This window comes from Sus scrofa, chromosome 8, assembly GCF_054392235.1.
Source record: "Sus scrofa isolate SSC_HxYL_T2T_F1_AM1 chromosome 8, Sscrofa_HxYL_maternal_Yorkshire_Landrace_v2.0, whole genome shotgun sequence".
In the NCBI taxonomy this organism is placed as follows: Eukaryota; Metazoa; Chordata; class Mammalia; order Artiodactyla; family Suidae; genus Sus; species Sus scrofa.
This window is the reverse complement of record NC_139390.1, coordinates 90,330,662-90,345,969: the sequence shown is the minus strand read 5'-3', so window position 1 is coordinate 90,345,969 and position 15,308 is coordinate 90,330,662. Positions and strand designations below refer to the sequence as shown.

At 38.1% G+C, this 15,308-nt stretch overlaps 1 protein-coding gene across 1 annotated transcript in view; it reads right to left on the bottom strand.

The window, feature by feature from the left end:
- The window catches only part of LOC146400930 (uncharacterized), a 109,647-nt gene extending 99,181 nt beyond the window's left edge, over positions 1–10,466 (bottom strand). Inside the window, exons 1-3 of the mRNA XM_084971127.1 lie at positions 10,377–10,466; positions 9,651–9,691; positions 8,209–8,296 (exon numbers count right to left, since the gene is read on the bottom strand). Of these exons, the coding sequence (XP_084827253.1) occupies positions 8,209–8,296; positions 9,651–9,691; positions 10,377–10,466 (219 nt within the window). The remainder of the gene's footprint in view (positions 1–8,208; positions 8,297–9,650; positions 9,692–10,376) is intronic.
- Between the last annotated feature and the right edge of the window lie 4,842 nt (positions 10,467–15,308).

The following is a 15,308-nucleotide window of genomic DNA, read 5'->3' as shown; positions in this document are numbered from 1 at the left end:
AGACTTGTTAATTCACTCCTGCTAGTTAATGTTAACTAATGGCATAAGTAATTTTGATGAATTACAAGAGGGCCTGCATCGATTTCTGTAGCGGCTTCAAGTCTTGGCACAGCAAGAAAGATTAGCACGAACACTGCTTTGGAAAGTCTTGGTTTTGGAGAGTGATGCCAGATAGAATCGTTTCTCATTCTGTGCACCAGTCTCTTGAAAGACATCCTGGCCTTATGGATTTAATTTTATGCATCTCGGTCAATCAGCACACTGTTAGATGCAGTGTTGCCAAGGAAAGAAAATTCAGTGATGATTTTTAGCCATGTTGCCAATGAAAATCTTACATCGGCTAAGTCTAACTTCCTTTGTTGAGTCTTTGAACACGGCTGTGGAATATGGATTTAATAAAAATTGACCTATTACACAATTCTCTGTTTTAGTCCATTAGTAATGAGGAATGGCTTGGCCGTGATGATGTCAGTGGTGACAAAACTGAATAAACCTTCACCGAGTAGCTTGGAGATCTCCATGAACACTTCTTGGGAAGCCAGGCTTTTTTGAAAGTTGCCAAGGTCCATGAGAACAAAAGCTTCATGAACACTGAAACCAGTACTGGCAGCCTCTGCACTCCCGTGTCAACCAAAATTATGCCTATGTTGTGTTACAGGCACATCTGTCTTGTGCTTTTAGAAGTTGTGCCGTGGGTTTCAGATCAGAACGCCACCCGTGGTAATCAAGAGTTTGCCATCAGAAATTTGATGTCATCGTCTCATTCTCCTGGACTGTGGAAAAGCTTCTGCAGACATCTACGTAACTCTCCCACAAACGACTTAATGTATGGAAAGCTTTTAAAGCCAAGCACATAGTAGTGCTTTAGGAGTATTTGCTATTATAATTATTATGAGTATCATTTATCATAAAATGTCTCGGCACATATGTATGCCTTAGGGTTCAGGAACTTTATCGTTTTTTGCGGATCTGCCTTAGGAGATGAATTTCTTAAAATCTGTTTTAAACCTGGCCATTTCTTTAAACCCTGGAAGGTTTTATCTGCAAAATTAGCATATATATTTAGGAAATCTCTGAGGTTTTGAAAGAATATTTCCTTTTTTGTCCAAAATGAGTGTTTCCGTCTTCATTACGAGTTCTGACCGTACCTGCTCCTCGATGATAAACATGGGCAGGAGGTTTGACAGAAGTCTTAACCTTAACCTCTCTGCTCTTGGCATTCTACCATATATACTTCTTAACTTGATGTCACCTTGCAGGTTTTTAGGATGTTTATTTTGCTTTGCTGGTGAAATAACTTTAAGATTCTGAAATTCATGTTTTCCTATCATAAGGGACTTTTTTCCTCCTCATTTAGTATTATTTGATGAAACCATCTCAGGTCCCTGGGCAGAAACAACTGTACTGGATATTAATACCTAATACCCTAATACTTCTATTAAAGCAATAGAACCAGATACAAGCATTCCCTTTCCTCCTTTACAGACAGAAGACAATGGCATGTAAGAGAAAGGGGATGAGCAGCGCTTCCAGAAAAGTTCTTCAGTTAGTTAAGACAGCTTTTTTGCTCCTCCTTTATCCTTCTTCTTGCCTGGAAGGTGGATGTGAGAGCTGTGGCTATAGGGACCATCTTGTCAACACGAGGTGGCCTTGAGGATGGGCATGAAGAAAGATACAACAGAAACACAGAAGGAGCCTGGAATGCTGATGATATTGTGGAGTCTGGGAACTGCCTTTCCTTGGATTTGAATTTGAGTGAGAAAGAAATAAACCCATGCATTAGTTTAGGCCCCCTTATCTTCCATCTCAATTTCTAAGGGCTTATGGTAATTTCTAATCAACACCGTGTCCAGTCTTTTTGCCTATTGGGATGTTTCAGAGTAATTTTTTTTTTTCCCTTAAAGGTTTTTGGCCCTGCCTGAGGATTAGAAATTCCTTAAAAGTTGGGAATTGGGTTTATGCCATTGTTCTCACTCTTTGGTACCTAAAGAGCATCACATGCAATACGAGGATGTTGATACATTATCTTTGTTGTTGTTATATCCATTTGTGGCCCTACAGATTGGAGTTTCCTGATCAGAATCACATGCCTGTTAGATAGATACATAGACAGGCAGGTAGGTAGACATATAGACACATACATATGCAGGTAGATCTCTGTCTCTATCTGTATAGAAATGCCATTCTCAAGTGTCTACCATCTGCCTTAATTCTCATCTCTGTGTTTCTTTAAAGTATTGCTTTCTTTTTTTTTAAGCTTTTTAAAAATTACTCAATGAATTTATTACATTTATAGTTGTACAATGGTCATCACAATCAGTATTGCTTTCTAACCAGAAAAACTTCCATAGGAATAGATATAAAAAGGAAAACTAATTAGGAAAGAATATCAAGTTGGCAAAATTATTTTAAGGATTCACCTATTTTGAACGGGGACACTCATCCAATCCTTTTTTATTGCATATCCAAGTACAAAAAGAACTAGCCTTTTCCCACATGTTCCGAACATGGCTTGTACTCAGTTCTTATATCTAACAATAGTAGTCAGAGGGATAAATTTTACAAAGATTTTTCCTGAATGGACCAGTATACAGAAGACTCTTGTCTGGTTGGTTAGTTCAACTCATTTCTTTTATGGCCGGCTTAAGAATGGTTTTCTGAATCAAGTTTAACCATATCTCACCTACAAGAAGATTTACAAATGCAAATGGGACAATTCTAGGAATAGATTCTCATACATTATAGATATGGACTGTTTTATAATTTATTTAAAGTATATTAGCAAACACATCTACTAAAAAAGCAAAATAACACTTCAATTCACTTTGGTTTTGAGTCTGCTTAGAAATAAATACCCTATCCTCTTAGGACGTCTTTTTCTTCCCCGGTTCCTCAACGAAGATAAAGAACAAGAACTAAGTCAGATACAGATCAAAAATGCCTCTTTTTTCTTAATAAAGTCCAAGATGAAGAATAGTTTTTAAATACTGAGCCAGTATTTAATACTGACCAATCCAGGTAAGCACAGACTCAATGTCTCGGCCAGAGGTCACCGCCATGGAGGCTGGTTCCATCCCACACAACACCCTACGTTATTCCTAAACTGTCATTCTTTTTTTTTTTTTTTTTTTTTAATTTAGGGCTGCACTTGCAGCATATGGACATTCCCAGGCTAGGGGTTGAATCAGAGCTGCAGCTGCTGGCCTACACCACAGCTCACAGCAATGTTGGATCCTTAACCCACTGAGTGAGGCCAGAGATCGAACCTGCATCCTCATGGATACTAGTCGGATTCGTTTCCACTGCACCACAGTGGGAACACCCTCATTCTTTTTTTTTTCTTTTAATTGAGGTACAGTTGATTTACAACATTCCAAATGTACAGCAAAATGATTGTATATATTTACATACATATATACATACACACATATATATGTGTGTATGTATATATTCTTTTTCAGATTCTTTTCCATTACAGGTAATTACAGGATAATAAATATAGTTCCCTGTGCTATACAATTGGTCCTTATAGTTTATCTATTTTATACATAGCAGTGTGTGTATGTTACCCCCAAACTCCTAATTATCCTCCCCTTACTCCCACCCTGCCTTTCCCCTTTGGTAACTGTAAGTTTATTTCCTATGTCTGTCAGTCCATTTGTTTTTACACTAGCATTTTTCAAGGTGGCTGGTGAAAGTGTTTCCATTGAAAGTTTCTAGTGATTTCAGGTTTTATACTCACTGATGGGACAACAATGCTTGTTTAACAATGCTCAAAGCTTTTTAACAAATAATAATTAAAGATGAGCTTGAAACATTTCCTGAAAAGGTGTGAATTTTTCTCAAAGGAACAGAGGGTGGATTTATCAAGAGTCTTGTCTGAATCAACAGTGAGGAAACCCAAGAGCTCTGAAGCCTCAACCACATCGGGAGACTGAAATTGATGTCCTTGGTGTGTCTACTGCTAGAGGGAAACCGGCCAAAGCAATTTTGCTAAACTGGGGGCTTCCCCATGGCTGCTGCTCTAGAGTATCAGGCAAGCCAGGAGAGCAGGGTTGCAGAGAAGAGACCAAGCTGACCTCATTGGTTAAGAGATATTTCAACATTGGATTAAAGTTTACAGCCACCCCGTTGTCCAAATCCAACACACAAATGTCCCTTTTCTTTCCCAAATGATTAGGTAAGTCACTCTGCACTTATACTTACACATATTGTTATAGATGCATGGATTCTGCCATTCTTATGCTAAGTTTAATTTTGAGAAGCAAGCAACTCAAGCATTTCTTCTGTTAAAAAAAAAAAAACTTCAAGCTCTACCTTTTTATCTAAATAAGCTATCAAGAAGATCTTAACTTTATAGCCTTTTGGATTAAATCTTTCCAACTCCATGCTTTCAACACTTTTGTTAACTCAGTCATGGAGATTTCTTGGTAATATATGGTTTTTGATCTTATCTGGATTGCTGTTCCTCAACTACAGCTCTCCATTTAAAATCACTTTCCTGAGAGTGATGTACATTTGGGGCATCTGAGTATATTTGTAGAACTAGTAGTTGTGGTAACAAGACTAAGTTTACATGTCTGTCCACATCAGCACCATGTACTCAAGATGGATTTCAGCTGCCAAAAAGGTCACTCCAAACTGCTTGCACAAACCTGTCTTTATGCCCCTGTTTATTATGCTCCCATGTAGTCGATGTCTTAGGCACTGAAACAGTACAGCCATATATCAACAGCTCTCTGGTGGTTCCGAATGTTCTAAACAAGAGCAAGGGTGCGCTGAACCTCCCATGTAAACTTTATACAACAGATTCAGCAGAACTGTAATTATTTACAAAATGATGGCATGAGAAATCTCTGGATTTATATCTTACGTTAAAGTAACTTAGATGGTGTCCACATAATTCTTGAATTCGTGGTAGGTTTGCAATTTATTTGGTTTTATTTTGGTTGCACTTGATACAGCTCTAAGGCTATTTTCATTGAAATTTCCAAAAGAAAACAACTAAGATTGGACAGGTCTCTGAAATGTACGTGACAATCGGGCCTGGTGGATAAGGTCGGTACCATAGCAACTTGAACTTGTTCCTGCATTGGCAGAAAGTCATGTGCCTTGGGTCTATAATGCGAAATCCATTTTTTTTTTTTGTTTTTTTTTTTTTTTGCTTTTAAAATGAAAACAAACTAATTAAGAAAAAATATAACATTATGGAGACATATCAGTAGACACCAGGCCAACTAAATCAGGTGGAATTTAGAACTTTGTGTCCCTTTTTTTTTTTTTTTTTCTCCCAATTTGTTTCATGTCCAGAATAGCAAATCTAAGCACAAAGCTCCCTTTGAGGTCAAGGGGACTCCCTGTTTGTACAGGCATCACAGGGTGGAGATGAAAAGAAAGGAATGAAGCTTCTGAGAACATGGAAAAACCCGGTTTGAATGAAGATTACAGTCCCAAAGTTAAAGTGATACAATCACATTAAAATATCATAGAGACTTATACCAATTTGTAAACTATATCACTTAGAAACTCATAAAATTATTATTATAAAATTATTTTGTCCCTATTGAAACAGACTTTGAGGCACTGAGGACTTCAATGAGAAAAATCTACCTCCCGTTTTGGCATATTTACAAATCAATGTGTTAAGTCAATTATATTTTCTCCTTTCTTGTCCTCCTGGGAAGTTAAAATTTCTGCCCTCTACCCCCCAAATAATAATGTTATCACCAGAATCCTTTGCTCACATATTAAAATTACTTCGGGCATGTTCTATTGAGATATTTCAGTGGGTATTTAGCCCGTAAGAGCATGAATAATCTGCTATGAAATGTTATCTTATTACTGTCAACATACTTTTCAAGCTTTAACTAAATATTGCTCCTAACTCCACTGTAGGAAAGAAAAAGATTATTATCATATCTTCTTCTCACAGCAAGATGACTGAAAGAAGAGCTATTAGTTAAGTGTTTTACTCAAGGCAAGAGAAAGCATTAGGGTTAGAAATAAGATTAGACTGCACTGTAACACTTGTTCTGCAAACCAGGCTCAGCTTATGAAGTGCCTGCTGATTTAGGAGGATGAAGAAAAGAGTCCAGACAATCACTGTTATTCTCCTCATATCATTAACTGGGAATAAACTAGGTCAGTACTTTCAGGGAGGATTCATTTGTTCAGACCTTGAAGGAGATTCACTGTGAACTATAGGACCATATCAAGTACTTCAGCTACTACTGGAGAGTATTTTTACCCAGTGAGGAACTGTCCAAGCCTCCCTACATGGCATAGTAAACACATGATCTGTCAATCAATCCTGAAAAATCACAGAACTCAATTTACTTGTTAAAAGTGAATTAGTTAATAAATAATGTCTCTGTATGGAAACGATCTATTCTCTTAGGAAAATATGATTTTGACATGAAGCCAAACCAAAACCAGAAATTACGAGACAGAAATGTATAGAATTGGGAGCCTTGAGGTTTGCTTTGCCAAAAGTGGATGCATTTTTTGAGAACTTTGGAATTCACATTATAGTTCTGTGCCTCATTTTTCTTAAATATAAAATAAGAATGATAACAGTGCAGCTTAATTGGAAAAACTAAAAAAAATTAATAAAATGGGTGTTTATATTCTTCTGACCAATTATCCTCAGAATCTTTGAAATTGTCACATTTTATCGTTTTGTAATTGATTTTACATAAACTATTTTGCCTTGTAAAATTTCACTTGGTATAAATTTATCTTAAAGATTGAAGTGATATATAGAGGTAAGTACACTTTCATGTCTTTTTGTAAGTGGAGGTACTATTTTAAAAGGTCATTTTATGGCATGTCTTGAAGTTATTAAAGATCTACCAAATCTACTCTAAACAGGTGTCAAACCCCACGATGGGCTTTCCTACTTTGTATAAACGTTATTTTATTGCTTTTTAAAAATGAAGTTCATAAATAATGGCAAATGAAAATAACTTTGTTTTCTATTTATTAAAAAAATACGAAGAAAATAGGATGATCAGAATTAAACTTTTAGAAAGAAGTAAATTGGAAGTACATCTATTAGAAGCAATAACTGCCTTTCAGGTACAAGGTATGCATTAAGCAGCACTATGGATTTATAGGTCTGTTGAACCAACCAAAACTTCAGTGAAAACAACCTCAGATTTTTTTGACATCTAGACTTCAGGAAGGAAGGGACACTCTCATTTGTCCAAAGAGCTGTCCGTTATCTAGTTTAAGGGGGTGAACAAAGTTCTGGACAATCTGAAGAATGTAAGGAGATAGTCTTTTTCGGAGCAGTAACTCTTATCTTGTCTGTACTCCATGAATCCTTTCCACTCTCCCCCTAAATCCTTCCAGCAGATTGTGGGCTGTGGTTCATTGCATCAGGGATGGTTACTTTAGGAACGAGTGAGAAGCAGAGGGAAAAGCCCACTGACTTTCCTGGCTTTATTTTCCCAGAACTTAAATCCATTAAGATCAAATGGATTTATTTTAGCTGCCTCTTAGGCATGGGAAATATCAGGCAAAAGAAAGACAGTCCCTCAAAACTAAGGGTTTTGTGGTTGTCGTTTCTCAGAGATTTCCCTTGAGCCAGAGAGAGAACCCTCGAGCCAGAGAGATATCAGATGGGTTTTAAAAGGCTGCTTCCTGGCAGCCTATCACGTGATACAGTGAGAGCAAGATTGCAAGGCTGGGGTGGATAGATATGTGGAGCCTCTTGGCAGAGGAGCACCATGGGGCTCCTTTGCTGGGCTGGCCCATTCTCCCAACATCTTGATGGGAGCAGAAGCACACATCACCCAGCCAGCAATAGGTGAGAACTGTCCTGCCTCAATCAGCAGCAGCTTGACTAGGGATTGCCCTCCTGCAAAGCCTTAAGACTTTCCTTGAGGTATCTGACTTTCTCTTATGGACATCTTCAAAATACTCAAAAGCCCACCCAAAGATGCCAGGTCTCCTTGGGCTCCCTGTGGTATTGTAGTAAACCAGGGAAGCCCATCTCTGTGTGCGATGGGGCTAAATAATAAAAGATTGAGACAGGGTCATGATGAGAGAGGGACTTCCACCATGATCACCTTTGGAGGGATTATAAAGGCATTAAATTTCATGTTTGAGTTGTTGTATAAGAATGCATTTGATGTTCAACTCACTTCAAACTAGGCATGAACTCACAACGAAGAGAAACCCCAGCAAAGGCAGGGAGCTGCTTACCTTCTGCTTGCTTCCTCTGTTCAACTCCTTCCAGAAATCGACTAAATTCCAAAGTAGATGGATGAAAATCACTTCTCCCAGAACTTTCCTGAAAGACAAGACAAGTTAAGCACTCTGGTTTCACAGGCCATCGCTGCCAACCACTTAACATAGAAATGGATGAAAATTGTCCAACCCCCTAAACAAGATTTGCTGAATGCTATTCAAATAGTAATCACTTAGAAGTGACTCAGTGTTTAAGTTCAAATCTGAAACAGGTCTGAACACATTTCCTGAAGGGGGAAAGGACCAAATTTTAAATCTTGGGATGCCACGTTTCCTTGTCAGCAGATGAATCTGACCAGGCCCTAAACTTAGTACTTGCTTGCTCAGTGTGGACTAGTTGAAACTCACATTAGTGAAGAGGCCAGTCTTGCAGGCTCCTCTGTCTGGTCTGTTACTATAACCCTACATACGCCTGGGTTAATTACACCCCAGTGGCTCAACTTAACTGTGCTCTACCCATAAATATGTATATATTTTTTTCTTCTGTGTGTCATTCTAATATTCAAAATACTTTGATTTGAAATGAACATATCAGGGATAGTTTTCAATTTAAATAAGATTTTCTTCTCAACCTCATGACCATTTATAAGATTATTTCTTCTAAGAACGTCCTTCCTCCAGCCACCACCATTGTCCTGCACCCAGATTGGTCTCTTTTAAAACTGGTGATTCTCTGTGTAAACATTCTATGATGTGGTGGACAATATAGTATCAAACACTATCGAGTTTAAAGGTAACTTAAAAAAATTTTTAAAGAAAATTTTTTTCTTTTTATGGCCACTCCCATGGCCTATGGAGGTTCCTAGGCTAGGGGCCAAATAGGAGCTGTAGCCGCCAGCCTATACCACAGCCACAGCAACGCCAGGTCTGAGCTGACTCTGAGACCTATACAACACAGGTCATGGCAATGCTGGATCCTTAACCCATTGAGCGAGGCCTGGGATTGAACCTGTGACCTCACGGATACTAGTGGGTTTGTTACTGCTGAGTCATGGCTGGGAATTCCTATTAATCTATTTTATACTTAGTGGTGCATATATGTTACTCCCAAACTCCCTGATTTATTCCTCCCCTGCCTTTTAAAAATTGAACCCAAGCGATTGTAACTTTCCACTGGAGAGTTTAACATCCTACAGTCATCAGGGTCCACGAGTGCAGTTAACCAGCTCTACTGATACAAACATTTCTTTGCAAGCATTTACTGAGATATTGTAAATTACTTAACTACAGCAGTGTACTTTCTCTCCCTTAATCTTGATCTGATCCCCGAGGGGCTATTTATTACAGATATATACAACTTGTCATTAGAAGTGAAGTTAATGTAATATGACACAAGTAGCACACATTGTTTAAATGTGTTCCAGAAAGTTAGCAAATTTTGTTCAGAGAATACTTACGTGCTCTTCTGCCTGAAAAGCAGCAAGAAAGGAGTGAGGCCCTAGGGGTAGGGGCAAAATATGAAACACTGCTCACTGTAGGTGGCCAATTAATACCCTCTATCCAAGCTGGAACAAATCCTTCCACTCTGTACTAAAGCATAGAATCTCTTATCTGCTTAAGCATTATCAAATATTTTAGCAAATCCTAGTAACTTCAAACACAGGTTTAATGGAATGCAGTGCTAAAACATGCAAAGTCAAGAATCAAGTTTTTTAAGAACATAATCTGTTTTAGAAGATTGCAAGAGAACTACTTTGCAACGCCCATTACAATAATCTCATCCCATGAGGAAAGACGTCTGATTTGGCAAAACATTGCATCTGTTGAAGCAAAGCGCACAACTCTGCCTTCCCCCAAATCAGAGCCATAAGCAGGAAAATCATTTTAATTCCTTAGAAGCTGAAAGAGGGTACAGCTATTGGTCTAGTTCTCAGCATTTGGCCACCAGATAAGACTCATTTGAGAGGGAATTCGAATAGACGGCCACATGACATTAACAGTGTCATCCAGCTGGGACGTGTGCCAGTATTAATTCAACACTGTGGTCTGTATCTCATCACCAAATTAAAAGTAATACAATTCATTATACCACCAGCAAGAAAAAAGCCAAAACAAAAACAAAAGACCAACATAGCAGTAGTAAAGCTCTGACAAAATTTGTTTTTGCTCTTTAGTACATTTACTTGAAAATGGATCCATTTCTCCCCCAACTCTGCTGTCTTCTTTTCCTGGATAACTGGGATATATTTTAACTGTCTTTTCATCTTTGCCATCTTCATCTGGGATTCTGCTCATGCACTCAGGGTGGTTTAGATGAAAGATCAGAAAGTAGGTAAAGTGAGAGAAATCTCCCTTTCAAAGTAAGGCAAACACAGCATGAAGCCAGAAAGAAAGGGGAAGAAACAGACAGAGAGAGACAGACAAAACTGCCTGGAGAAAACTGATCTTTCCATGTTTTTTTAAAGCAAAAGCTGAGTAACATACTTGACACACAAGCATAACATTTTATGCCTGTTTTAAAAGCCTGAATATATGGAGCCAAAAGGCACTTCCTAGCTAAAAGCAGGGGAGGAAAAAGAGCCATTTTTATTTTTCTTAAAAAGAATTTCTTAGTAGGGTTTGCACAGCTAAAGGAATCTAGTGCTTGTGAGTGATGCAAGATAACACTTTCTTGTAATTTTATATAGTAAGCAAAGATTTAGAATATTTACAGACCACCCTGAGTAAGAACGTCACTGGATTCTAGGAGCATGCTCAGACCAGAACATTCATCTTAAAAAAAAAAAAAAAGGGTCTAATGGCCCTCACGCCATATATGGCTATAGGGAAAGGTATGCCTTTGACCTCCCAGTGCCTGCAGAATAAGAACACAAAGTCATTACAGCCTACTGAAAGGGCTTTCTTTCTTTAATTTCTTATAATGACTACCTTTTAAAATCAGATCTGGCCAGTGACTACCCTAACACACTAAGGTTCTCCACATTGTAATCTCTGACAGAAGGACATTGTAAAGATATCTGTATTGTCTTGAGTGACAGTCTGCTGGGGTGGGAGGCCATGATTCAGTGTTAAAGTTTTGCCACCATTTACACATCAGCAAACTGGACTGTTTTGCTCTTTTGGAGCTGCTGGCTTGCTTCTGTTAACCTAGAAGGCAGATGTGTGTGTTATATTTTAGAGCCTATACAACCAGTCTGGTATCAGCGCCTTTTTTTTTTTTTTTTTTTTGGTTTATGGGTAGATCTCGAAACAGTCAGATTTTCTTCTTACTAAAATGGATATAGGAACGTCCCAGGCTTTCAGTCAAGAAGAATTCCTTTCATTTTTATTCTAGGCAATGTAATTGTAATGAATTACAGCATTCCACTATTTATATTCTCAACGTACACTTCCACAGAAGTTCCCTGTCATCCAGCATTAGTTAACAGATGCTACAATGTCTGATCTTCAAGATTTTGTGGCCCTGGGTATTTTTCCCATTACTCAGGCAGCTAGATTTTCCCCCATTGGTTATTTCCTCCCTGGGAATAAAGGCACTTTTGCTTAAGCATTAACTCCTTCATGGCTCCACTTGGTCTAGCTTAACATAGCAATGAATAAAACCAATGACACCACGCTTGTCTGAAGGAGAGCTCATTCCTACGTACGGACAAATTGAAGGGTTAATCGGTTAGATTTTCCTGAATTGCTAAGAATATCCTTTTAAAAAATATTTGCAGTAATTACTTTTCTATCAAGCAACTCTTTACAGCAAAAGATGCCAGGCAACTTATGCAGCATTACTGTCTAGCAACAGGAACATATAACCAACATAACACAGCATGTTACCTGCGAGTCATAATCTAGTTAGGATGCAGATTTCCAAATATTTTATTTTAAGATACCAGTTCAATTTATTTTTTACTTCAATGAAAGCCCTTTGGTTTTCCTCCCTTCTGGATTCCTGAAGATGCCATATAAGTCTAACCTAGTCTAACAATGTTACTTTTCTAGGAAACACAGTATTGTGCAAAAGTTTCCTTATGCTTTGTGTTCTATAACTTGTAATTCATTAAGTTTGAGTTATTTTAACAGAGAGCCAGGGAGCCTTAGAGGTCATGATCATTTCTAATAGATAGGTATTTATTACAATAAATAGGTATTTATTTTAGGGGTAGGCAAGTATAACCTTCCACCTCAAGTTTTGGAGACCGGCATTTCCAAACCAAGATTAGCTATATGGTTTCCTTGACGTTGGTAAAAAAAAAAGCAGGTGCTATTTTATTTATATCAATAGATGAATGCATTGTCCTCTTTGTGCACATTAATCCACTTGCGGATTCAAAGACCATTTTTAGTTGCTTGTACCAGAATTACAGAGGTTCATAAGGATCACTTCTTACCCCAAGGAGATCTGGAATTCTGGTAGGCTTCTTGCTGAAAATGCACTCAGATGCTTACAGAGGGCTTCACCCAGTGTGCCCATGAGTGAAATTAACTTAAGTCAAATTTTCTTCTGTTGGATACTGAAGAGTACGGGGTTGCATACTGTCATTCAGAAGTGACTCACTATTACCTTCTCACAGCTGATTCTGCAAGGCAGAGAGATAGTGGCAAAGGCAAATGCTGTCAAGAGGGAAACTTGGCTGAACTAAAGCTTTCCCATTCCTGGCTTTCATCCAGAAGTACATACAAGACTTGTAGACTCACATAATTTTTCTGAGGGTATTTGAAAAGATATTCTTTAATTTTTTTTTAATTTTTGTTTTATTTTTTACGGCTGCACCTGTGGCATATGGAAATTCCCAGGCTAGGGGTCGAATTAGAGCTGTAGCTGCCAGCCAGCCTATACAACAGCCACAGCAACACCAGATCCAAGCTGCATCTGCGACCTACACCACAGCTCATGGCCATGCCGGATCCTTGAGCCACTGAGTGAGGCCACAGCTTCATGAACACCATGTCTAGAGCCACAATGGAAGCTCCTGAAAAGCTATCCTTTCAATCTCGAGCAGTAGTGGATAAAATCTGTAATTGTCTGTTGCAAACCTGTCCAATTGCAGGAGACCTGTTTCCCAAAATTGTTTACAATAAATCAGAGAAAGAAGAGTTCCCGTCATGTTTCGGTGGAACCTGACTAGCATACATGAGGACCCGGGTTCGATCCCTGGCCTTGCTCAGTGGGTTGAGGATCCTGTGTTGCGTGAGCAGTGGTGTAGATCACAGATGTGGCTTGGATCTGGCGTTGCTGTGGCTGTGGTGTAGGCCGGTGGCTACAGCTCCGATTGGACCCCTAGCCTGAGAACCTCCATATGCCTCGGGTGAGGCCCTAAAAAAAAAAAAAGAAAAAAAAAAAGAAAAAAAAAAAGAAATCAGAAAAAGCAAACAAAAAACAAGATACCTGAGTATATTTAAATTTTGAAATTTTCAAAAACTCTGGATTGGCATGATGCAGGTTAAAATTTCTATCTTCAACAAACTCATGGCATATTCAGTAATGGGGGCTTTCAAACAATGTTCCTGAGAGCCTCAGTAGGAGCTGGGGCTGGAGTGGAGGGAGGAGAGAGGTCAGGAGAGAAAAGTCTGCCTCTTTGATTGTATGACTGTACGTTTTGGCTAGTGTATGTATACACTGAAGAGCACCATAAGACTTCATCTGACGAGATTCTCAAAGAAAGAAAGAAATATTACAAAATACACATTCTAGATGAATGTGTTACAGGAGAATGGCAGAAATCCAGGGTAGTTGTTTTTAGCAAGAGAATATTTTTTTCCCAATAAAAACCTATGAAGACCACCAGAATTTTCCTGGAATTTGAACAGACTTTAGTATTCATTATGGGACTATGAATCAATTTTACCTCAAAGAGGAAGATAAGAAATAAGCACTGTAGCAAGGATTTTATGTGAAAATAGCTAAGGAGAGAAGTGCATTAATGCAAAAATAATTACTTTTTAGGCTATAAATGTAACATATTTTCATACACAGAGAAGTATTTTTAAGGCAACATCAAATCATCTGTAGACCCACTGTTAGTTTTTCTGTGAATATAGGAATGATAGGGTAATTGATATCATATTAAATACACTTTTGTGGCCTTTGTATCTAATTTAACATTGTCATGTGTAGTTTCTCATGCTTAAAAAAATCTTTAATGAAGGAAGAAATGGCAGAGGCAGAATTGAAGCAAGTTGTTGTTGGTCTATTCTCCTGGTAACACATCCATCTAGAATGTGTATTTTGTAATGTTTCTTTCTTTGAGAATCTTTTGTCAGATGAAGTCTTATGGTGATCTTCAATGTATACATACACTAGCCAAAAATTTTAAGAAGTGTGGCAAATGGACCTCAGCTCTTTACAAATTCGTTCACTTTTCTCTCTGAACAACTGCCAGCTGGTGACAAGCAGTATTTGCCTTGAAGCTAATATTTTCCTGGAGGTGGGAGCTTCAGTGGTCCTAGGCCTCTGGAAATTTGATCTAGTCTCTCTGAGGGATATTTTCCCTATTGGTCTACCCTTTGCTTTCCTAATTTTTTCCATTATCTCATAAAGAAAATAGTTATAAAATAAATAAAAGGCAATTTCCATTGTGAGAAGAAAAGCCAAATAATCAGTTTGAAAAGAATTGTCTTAATGAACTGCTAAGCCTAAATTAGATTTCCTGATATAAACTAAAATGAAATGCCCACAGCTTGTGACAAATTAATGACTATTGCATATATTAAGCAAAAGATTATCTGGTCTGTCTGCAAGCTAAAAAAAGGCAAGATTTCCCAACCAAAGGCCAGAGGAAATGAGTTTGGGGGATGGGTAGATTGACACAATGCTTAAGTCTTTCATCCACTAAGATTTTCTCCAAATATATTTTAGATTAAGTACTAAAGAATCATTAGATCTATCTGAAGTTCACACCTACTACAAGTATTAAACACCTTGGCATAAGATACAATCTGTCCCGACGAGCAAATTTAAAGAATTAAAACAGTCTGCCGAGTGGTACTCATAATCTAGTAGGTTCAACTATTTATTTTCTGTCTTCTTTGAGCTTTCTCTCTCTCTCTCTCAGCTTTTTTTCCCTAACTGGAATATCCTCCACCTTGCCATGGAAACCATGGTTACCTTCTAATGATCATAT